A 9,704-nucleotide genomic window follows, 5' to 3' on the forward strand; every position below is an offset into this window, starting at 1 on the left:
GCAACAAAAACAGCTGTAGCGTCTGGAAAACGTTTGTTTACAACGAAAACGAGCAGAGAAAAACTAATTAACGCCGGTAACTTGCTAAAATTAAGTGTTTAAAATGTCGCTAGCTGATGAGTTACTTGCTGATCTCGAAGAGGACAATGACAATGACATTGACGATGCCGAAATGGCCGACGCCGACGAGGTGGAGCAGGCGACGCTTACCAACGAGCTGGCCGAGAAGCTGTTGAAGCCGACGCCAAACCTGATGGAAGTGGATGTGACGGTTCAATCCGTACGGGAACTCTGTAAACTGCGCGACTCGGATCGACTGCAGAACACATTGAAGCAGATCGAGCACTATGCCAGTCGGCAGCGCAGTGCCGCCGAAATGTTGGGCAGCGTGGAATCCGATCCGGAATATTGTCTAATTGTGGATGCGAATGCAATCGCCGTGGATGTGGACAACGAGATATCCATAGTACACAAGTTCACCAAGGAGAAGTATCAGAAACGGTTCCCTGAGCTCGACTCGCTGATTGTGGGCGAAATTGAGTATCTGCTGGCTGTCAAGGAGCTGGGCAATGATCTGGACCAGGTCAAGAACAATGAGAAGCTGCAGGCCATACTGACACAGGCCACCATTATGATTGTCTCGGTGACAGCATCCACCACACAGGGGCAAGTCTTATTATTCACTTGTCTTTCATTTATTTAATAATCTTTAATCCCATTTTAGAACCATGTTAACGGCCGCAGAGAAGGCCAAGATCGATGAGGCCTGTGAAATGGCCATTGAGCTGAACAACTACAAGTCAAAGATCTATGAGTATGTCGAGAGTCGAATGACATTTATAGCACCCAATCTATCCATGATTGTGGGTGCCTCCACGGCCGCCAAGCTGCTGGGCATCGCCGGCGGATTGACCAAGCTATCCAAAATGCCCGCCTGCAATGTGCAGGTGCTGGGCTCCCAGAAGAAGACTCTCTCGGGCTTCTCACAGACCCAAATGTTGCCACACACAGGCTACGTGTATTACTCACAGATTGTGCAGGACACGGCGCCAGATCTGCGACGCAAGGCAGCTCGTCTGGTGGCTGCCAAATCGGTGCTGGCTGCTCGTGTGGACGCTTGTCACGAGAGCGTGCATGGTGAGATCGGGTTGAAGTTCAAGGAAGACATTGAAAAGAAGCTGGACAAGCTGCAGGAGCCGCCACCGGTGAAGTTCATCAAGCCGCTGCCCAAGCCCATCGAGGGCAGCAAGAAGAAACGTGGTGGCAAGCGGGTGCGCAAGATGAAGGAACGTTACGCCTTGACCGAGTTCCGTAAGCAGGCGAATCGCATGAATTTTGGCGATGTAAGTAGAGTTATTCCTTTATACCTTATCAACAAATTAATATAATCAATTTTCAGATCGAGGAGGACGCCTATCAGGGCGACTTGGGTTACTCCCGCGGCACAATTGGCAAAACGGGCACCGGTCGCATTCGATTGCCGCAGCTGGATGAGAAGACAAAGGTTCGCATCAGCAAGACGCTGCAGAAAAATCTACAGAAGCAACAGGTCTACGGCGGCAACACAACTGTGAAGCGTCAAATCTCCGGCACAGCATCCAGCGTGGCATTTACCCCGTTGCAGGGTCTGGAAATTGTGAATCCACAAGCAGCAGAAAGATCCCAAACCGAAGCCAAATATTTCTCAAACACATCCGGCTTTTTATCCGTGGGCAAGCGCACGACCTAAAGCTGTTTCGAATCAACGATTCCGTTTCTTATAAATATAAGCACTTTATTTAGAGATTTGTCTGGCATTGTGAAAAATTCGCTGCACTATGGAATGAGTTAGGACTAATAAAGCTGGAGAGATTCTTGAAATAGTCCGAAATGATTTGCTAACTGAGTTTTCCCACCTCCAGTTTGCGTTGAATAGCTTCCCAGGAGTTGTTCAAGAGCACGGCCAGAATGCCCGCCACGGTAAAGACACCTCCAATGATTGAGCAACAATTTGTGGCAAAGTGGCCAAAGGAGCTAAAATATAATAAAAAAAAAATTACTAAAGTAAATTATTAGGTGTAATAGTTAATTACCTGTGTCTCTCGGCATATTTAACCATTAACGGGGACAGCTCGTAGCTGAAGAAGATTCCTGGCATGCCGCGTTCTCGATCCATTAAATCCTTGCGATGGCGGGTGACCGAAAACTGATTGGTATATATGGGTTGACCATCGCTGTGACGTTCATAGAGTGTCGGCACAATTTTTAAATAATAGTTAAACATCTCGCTCTTGGACTCTAAAAGAAATATAACAAAAAGTACATGAATTAATTAAATTATTGAGTAATAAGTTGAAATATATGTTAAACAAATTTTATAATGAACTATCAAAAAAAAAAATTAATAAATAAAGTGAAATAAGTGTGAAAGATAGTCAAGTATTACATTTTTCAAAGTTAAGCGCCAATTTGAAAGTGTCATTCGACTATAAAAGGCAGATAGGCACATTAGCGCCATCTAGCAACATTTGAATGAACATTGGCAACAGAGTTGCTTTGGCACACATGCCAGGTTTTTGACAGCCAACAAACAGGCTGGCAGACAAAATTGTTTTTGGAGTCGGCACCGATAAAACCTAAAATTGTAGTTTTTAGGAAAATTTGGACAACGCACGTCAAAAAAAAAAAATAAGCGAATACGGCGCAAATAAGAACTTGGCGCACTGCTCACATTTCTTGTTATCTTTTAATCACACACACACACGGCGAGTCGCAGAGGAGAATCCATAGAAAATGCCGTTGCCGAGCGGTTCCTTCTCACAGCAGGGTGGTCCCACATGCTTTGATAAGATGAAGACTGGCTTCACCATTGGCTTCTGTGTGGGCATGGCCAGCGGTGCTCTCTTTGGTGGCTTCTCAGCACTCCGGTGAGTTGGTGGAGTATGACGCAAGCATCGCTCTTTTGGGAGATTATGTAATTGCCGGCTAAACTATTGAAATTATTCTTAACTCTAGATATGGACTGCGAGGACGCGAGCTCATTAACAATGTGGGCAAAGTGATGATACAAGGCGGGGGCACTTTTGGCACCTTCATGGCCATTGGCACGGGCATACGTTGCTGAAAGTTCCCAACTTCGATGGCATTTTGGTTAATGAGACTAACTAAACTAAAATCACTACCCCATCCCCCTCCAGATCCAACTAAAAATAAGTTATCGAGTTATGTTAAAATGCATATGCTGTTAAAATTATGCTATAAGTTATTGCAATAGACGAGTTGTTAAGCCAATTTATAGTCTGACCTTTGAACTTACCATCAACATCCACACGGAGACCATCCAATGGATGCGTCTTGGCGAATTCAATCTTCTCGCCAAATGACAGATGGTTTATGGTATGGGAAAGCTTGACATTTGTGAACTGAAAGTCGTGTATGTGAAACTGACGAATCGAGAAACTTTTGCCGGGTGCAAAGTGGAAGCTGCCTGCCATCTGACAAAAATACACAAATCATGAATTAACAATTTGGATGAGCTTGTTTTGTGACTTACCCGATTCACTTCCAGGTGACCCTGTATGCGACAGCCCTCTTTAAAGGCGTCCTCGTCGGTCCGCTTGTATTTTCCCTTGCATTGCTCGATTTTGTCCACCTGCATGTTCCATTTCCGTAGGCGATAGGCGTCCAAAACATCCTCGCAAGTGTTGCAGCAGCTGAAAGACGTAAGATTGTTGAGCATCATTATAATAATAATTATTATACAATTCAATGTTAGGAATTCCAAGGGCTTAAATAACCAGTTTGATACAAAAAACTAGCTTAAAAGTTATTAATAGAGAGAAATTTCCTATTCAAGAGCGCCAAGAAAAGCGAAACCAACTGAAAATCTAATTCTCCATACATGTTTTGGGAGTTTTTCGGTTGGTTTCGATTTCTGTCTCACCCCTGATATATTGTATAAAGCTAATACGAAAATCGGTTTAGTGATTATTAAATGAAATTTAAACATAATTGAAATTCTTTGTATTATAAAATTAGGGTCTTTAGATTTTTAAAACTATAAATTTAAACATTCATTAACAACTTAAAGTTGCATTTAACCTTTTTAAATTCTGGTATCTTAATATTTCTTAACGAGCTAAACTAACTTTTGGGCATCCCTGGACACTAAAAAATCTCTGTCTTAAATTATGCTGGATCATATAATCCATAGAATCAAACCAAAACAAATATAGGGTACGGTTTCGGGATGTACGGTACGGCAATCAATTTTGAAACATTTTAAAATGCTAAGATGTCGATTTATAATAAGTATGACATCAAAATAAATAGCTAGACCTAGAGCAAAAAAATGTTTATATAACGAATTTTAAAATCTTTATATGCATAATGAATTTAGAGGCCAAATCATGATCAAAATGTCATGCCGCTTGAAATTCGGTTCAGTTTTGATAAAATTATGACAGTTGGAAGTTGGACAACTATTTGACCTAGCAACTTTACCACAACCGTACCGGTACAAACGTCTCGGTATTCTTTTCTTGACAGAGAATTTTCATTCGGTTTCGGTTTCAGTTCCGGTATTAAAAATAAAATGGTTAGTTTCGGTTAACGGTGTTATTCCCTGATATAAGCTGTTTAATATTTCCTTCATTAAAATGTTTCATAAGTTCACTAACACTATGTTATTTTGTTGCCCTTAATGTATTTTCTACTGAGAATATATTAATATTCTTAAAATTCATTCATTCAATTATTTTTTTTTTTAAATAGCTAGTTATGTAGCTAATAGTATTACTTCCAATTGGCAAACCTAGCAACTTAACAGCTGAAATGGCAACACTGGTATACTCACTGCGTGGAATTGTGCTCTGCACCGTAGCAACTCCCACATGTTGTGTTCTTGTTGGGCGGTGAAACGGCAACAATTTCCTTGATGGGAGTCTCCTTTAGCGGCTCGCCGTTAAGGTCTAAGCGATGCTTGAACACATCGTGATCCACTCGCAGGTGTGTGTCACCCGAGGAGTCCATTGCATCCAGCGATATATAATTGCAGGCCAAGTTGTGCAACGTGACATCCAAATTGATTCGCAGCTTGTGACCGCGTGTCGTGTCCACATACAGCTCCTCATTCAGTGTGGGCTTCATGTAGTTGAGGAACTCCAGAAATATAAGCAGGCTTATAATGCTTGTACTTATAATAGTAACTATGCCCGAAAACCGAATGTTTATTTATTTGTTTAGTTTGTATACAAAATACACAAAACTTACCGGCAGCACCGCCCACAGTGCGTACACTAAAATCATCTAGTGTGCGTGGATACGCGTCCAGCCGACGCAAAACATCAGCGAACTTCATTTCACAATTACAAAAAGAAACAATTGGACATGAAATTATTGTAATAAACACTAGTTTACATTATTTGTTAGAAGCGGTTAGAGATTTAGCAAAGTGACGTGGTGGGTAATCAGCTGCAGAACGCAACAAAAAAGAAAACAAATGTGAAGGTTGCCTCCTCACTCGCAGTGCTGCCATACAGCTTAAAATTAGTTGTGAATGCTAGCTGCGTTGCCATATCAACAAAAATAGGTTTTCTTTTGCGCGTTTTTGAATTTGTTTGAATTTTTTTTTTATAACTATGCTAAAACGCAAGTAATCTTGTATTTTTAACCAATAAATAAATGATTTAGTGCGATTGATTAAAAAATATCACATCAACTCTGAGTTTTGTAAGATTCGAGTAATATACAGTGTATAATAATACTTTCGTACAGAGTCAATTTTTAACTTTGTTGGCTTATTAAATTAAATTAAACAAAATATAAATGTAATTGCAGTGTCTTAAATTATTTACATTTACATTTTTTCCATATTTTTAGTCTGACACTCCTTCAAATATTTAAACTGTCATAACTTTGTAAAATCTTAACTGACTTCCTTGCGCAATGTCAATTTTATCATTATTTGGCCTCTATTTTGATTCTGCATAAAAATTGGGAAATGAAATTTTTGTCTATTACTGTTCAATTTTTCCGCTTATTCCGCTTGATATTTAAAAAAGGTAATGATCAATAAAACTCAAAATTTGTAACTCAGTGTATTATTTGCCGATTGATCGACAATTCGATTCCGTTTTCCAATTTTTACATTTTGATTTAAAGCTTAAAAGTTTGGATTTACATCACTACTCTAGATCCAATACTTCAAATGCATATTGCTAATGGTGAGTGGAATCCCTCATGTGTCCGCTGCGCCATCTTGTAGCTTAATTAAGAAAGCGACCCGGCAACATAGGAAACCACCTACTCTATACGCCCGTGGGACTAGGACATATTGTTTAATAGTGTTGTCATGTCTTGAGGCTGTGGTTACGCATACATTAGGCAAAGTCTACATGCCACGCCCACCAAGCCGGTGGTATGGTCCACAAGACCGCGTCTAATTTTATAATACATGTTAAACAGATGAAAGGTTAATTGAATGGAACCACAGCTTCGACAGGCCATGCAGCGCTTAGCTTTTAAGGGTTGTTGTTATTGCCGCTGCCCAACAACAACAACAGCAATAACAAATAACAGTAACAACAATAAGAGAGGGAGTATTAGGGCAGCCAGGGGATTTTGGTTAAAGTTAAAAGTTTGTGCTTAAATATAAATCACCAATGGCTTGTCGGCTGACTGAAGACTAACCCCACATAAGCGTGGGTCGATTCTAAGATACGGTTACGCATACCGCGAATTTGTGTAATTAGCAATTAAGCTTAAGTCCGCAAAAGCAGCAATGGACCCGCTTTTTCCTTGACCCTTCTTTTTCTTCTGCTTATTCTCTGCGTCTCTCGTTTCATGCTGAAACTTGAAAGCTTTTTGAATTTACTTTGTCGAGTAATCCAAAATCAGGCACGGCACCAGATGACAAAGATTAGCTGCGTGCAATTTTTCTTCATTCTGTCGACCGGCCAGGCATTAAGGTAGGGTATTCCAATTGTAAGCAACTGGATCTTACGGGTAAATTTTAAGATAAGCAAGGTTAAAAGTAATAAGACACTGTAGTCGGTGGCAGATCAAATGGTTTCCAAATGTTGTGGTTAATGTTTAATGTTGCCTAATTAAAATTAATAAATGAAGATGTGCAGGATTATCATCTAATCTACGATTCGTAGAAAATATCCAGTTTAAATTACACACTTTTACAATATTATAAAAATGAAAAGGGGAATTAGAACTTAAAATCAAGTCAGAGAACTAAAATTGGTATTTACCAATTGGTGATTAATTCAATTGAATAACAAATTTTCAGAATCTTTAAATAAAATGTATTCTGTCGCCATTTTTCCATTAATTTTCATAATCCCAGTGATTTCATTTCAATATATTTATGCTTGCTTTGTGCTTAGTCAACATAGGGTATTTGAACTTTGTCATGTCACCATCTCTTGCTTTTAACTGGCTGCTTATCTGGCGTGCTATCGTCAGCCGTACTAATTTGCATTTCTAACCATTTCGTTCTAACCAATTCGCGTCGTTTCTCATTTGAAACAATGAACCCAAGAACAAGAAGAACAACGAGAGTCATTGTGCTCTATACGGACAATAAAAGCCAAAAGACCCAGACAAAGAGTGAACGAGGAGGGGAGAAAGCTAGAGGTAGAAAGAGAGTGTAAGAAACTTGGCAACTGTATAGCAGAAAAGAACTTGGCGTAAAGCAGCTTAAGCAATCAGGACCTCCTAATGGATATTGACACTTTAATGCTCATGCCCACCGACTACTCCTCCAGAGTCTGGAGGAGACCGTGCAGATGTCGTCCTGAGATTTGCTTCGGTTTCTCTTCATTCATTCTTTCTTTCTTATTTTTTGTTTTATGCGGTATTTTATTCTTTAAACAAAAATTGCAGTGCCGAAATTAATTATAGAGCCGCTTGGCCATATTTAATTAAACGTGGACATTTTAAACTTGCCCTTCCCTTCTTCAACCCTCTCTGAATGGTAGCTGGAGCTGACCAAAAGGCGTAATTAATTAGTAAAGACGTGCCAAATAATTGCGGCAAAAGTAACTTTTCTTTTTGGTTTGATTTCTTTATTTCTTGGTCAAAGAATGTTTCAATTACGTGTATTACATGGCACTACCGAGAACGGGACTGAAATGTATTCTAAAAATGGGGGAGCAGTTGGAGAGACGGCTGCCAAAGTTTTTTTTTGCCACTCTGCTCAGGTGCAAATTAATTAAATTAGCAGGCTTCACTTTAGCGTGCAATTTACCAAAGTGTCGCACTAAGACTTGAAATATTTTACCAAATGGATGATACAGCTTCATACTACCCTTAACCCCCTATTTCTTTTTCCTACATTTTTTTTTGCATAGTCGAAAAACCCCACTCACTTCCGCACTAAAACCCAGAAACGTCATTTCCGACAAATTAGCCCAGTCAACTAGCAACATTTGTGCCTGTATTTCTATATATTTATATTCGTTTTCGTATTTCAACTGCCAGCAGCAACTAACAAGCGACTCGGCCACGTTTTGAACATATTTCCTGTTTTAGACCAAATATGTTGCCATTGGCAATTGAACATCGCGATGTATCGTTGAAAATATTCAACCAACAAAAGTTTCAACTACATTTCGTTAGTTTAAAAAATTAGGGCAATTAAAGTGGCAAAAAACGTAAACCACAAATTAAATTTTCGTAATTTATCGATTAAGTTTAATTTGAAATTTTACTCTTTATATATTTAATACATTTCGAATAACGCAACATAAGGTTTTTGCGAATCAAAAGCACTTTTTGAATATCACTAATACTTTTTTTCAATTCTCTAATAATTATTTTATTATTCAAAAAATGAATTGGTTTATTATTTGATTTACATTATGTTAAGTGATTGAACATCAAAACTGAAGGTACTTTTTTCATACTTAAATGTCGATTCACTTGGAAAAAAACTTAAACTCAACATTTTACTTTTAATGAGGACCTATAGCTTGTTCTATGATAATTGTTTACAATATAATGATACGTATTATGATTTTACATCATAATTATCCCCTATGATCTTATCGCAAAATGCTTGCCCATTTCATGTTTATTCCTTTTGTTTCTTCAGCCGTCTATTAAAATAGGTTTCCCCTTTAAAGGGTATTAAATATTGAAAATTATGTGGTTAGTCTGTTAGTACGACCCTCTAGTTGTTGCTATGCTATCGCTATCACTGATCTAAACTTAAATAAAAGCTTTACCCACCTGTCTGTAATTGTCACATACATAAACACTTTTATTTCGAATGCAGTGCGTAATGTTCCTATTAATTGCTTGACATTTCTTCTGGCGTTATTAATTGGCCACGCGCATTAATTGCATCTGTAATTCGTTATAATTAGTGTAAATTATGTGCTCATACCATGAGGAACAAGTTCAAGAGAAAATGTAAACCTTTGTTTTTCTTTTTTTCGCGATGTGGGTATTTTTTAAACTCATTAACTATAATGATCCTATTACAAGTCTGGCAACTGCATGCATGCAATGCTTTGGCGAAGTTTCTTTAACTGGTAATACAATATTTCAATTTTAATTTATTTTTTATTTTGTTATAATATATAATTGAAAGTTTAAATCTTTAATGTCAACATAATTTGTACAGAACAACATTCAATGTATTTTATAGTCAATGCCTTGCCTTAGGTATTACTTGTTGCGTTTAGAAAAAAATGCAAATATTACGACAACTG

General features: G+C 38.5%; 3 protein-coding genes across 3 annotated transcripts; 2 read left to right on the plus strand and 1 right to left on the minus strand.

The window, feature by feature from the left end:
* Position 1: 1 nt before the first annotated feature.
* Positions 2 to 1,860, plus strand: LOC117789151 (U4/U6 small nuclear ribonucleoprotein Prp31). Its single transcript, XM_034628213.1, has 3 exons — positions 2 to 666; positions 725 to 1,343; positions 1,400 to 1,860. Exons 1-3 carry the CDS (start codon positions 104 to 106, stop codon positions 1,727 to 1,729), a joined length of 1,512 nt encoding a protein of 503 aa, XP_034484104.1. The 5' UTR covers positions 2 to 103; the 3' UTR covers positions 1,730 to 1,860.
* Positions 1,758 to 5,454, minus strand: LOC117789153 (endoplasmic reticulum-Golgi intermediate compartment protein 3). The gene is made up of 6 exons (XM_034628214.1): positions 5,251 to 5,454; positions 4,835 to 5,186; positions 3,533 to 3,692; positions 3,296 to 3,473; positions 2,073 to 2,277; positions 1,758 to 2,013 (listed from the first exon to the last, which is right to left on the minus strand). Exons 1-6 carry the CDS (start codon positions 5,336 to 5,338, stop codon positions 1,878 to 1,880), a joined length of 1,119 nt encoding a protein of 372 aa, XP_034484105.1. The 5' UTR covers positions 5,339 to 5,454; the 3' UTR covers positions 1,758 to 1,877.
* On the plus strand, positions 2,525 to 3,270 carry LOC117789154 (reactive oxygen species modulator 1). The gene is made up of 2 exons (XM_034628215.1): positions 2,525 to 2,906; positions 2,995 to 3,270. The coding sequence occupies exons 1-2, from the start codon at positions 2,773 to 2,775 to the stop codon at positions 3,101 to 3,103; spliced, it is 243 nt and encodes an 80-aa protein (XP_034484106.1). The 5' UTR covers positions 2,525 to 2,772; the 3' UTR covers positions 3,104 to 3,270.
* Positions 5,455 to 9,704: the final 4,250 nt, after the last annotated feature.

Source organism: Drosophila innubila, assembly GCF_004354385.1.
Source record: "Drosophila innubila isolate TH190305 chromosome 3L unlocalized genomic scaffold, UK_Dinn_1.0 0_D_3L, whole genome shotgun sequence".
Classification (NCBI taxonomy): domain Eukaryota; kingdom Metazoa; phylum Arthropoda; class Insecta; order Diptera; family Drosophilidae; genus Drosophila; species Drosophila innubila.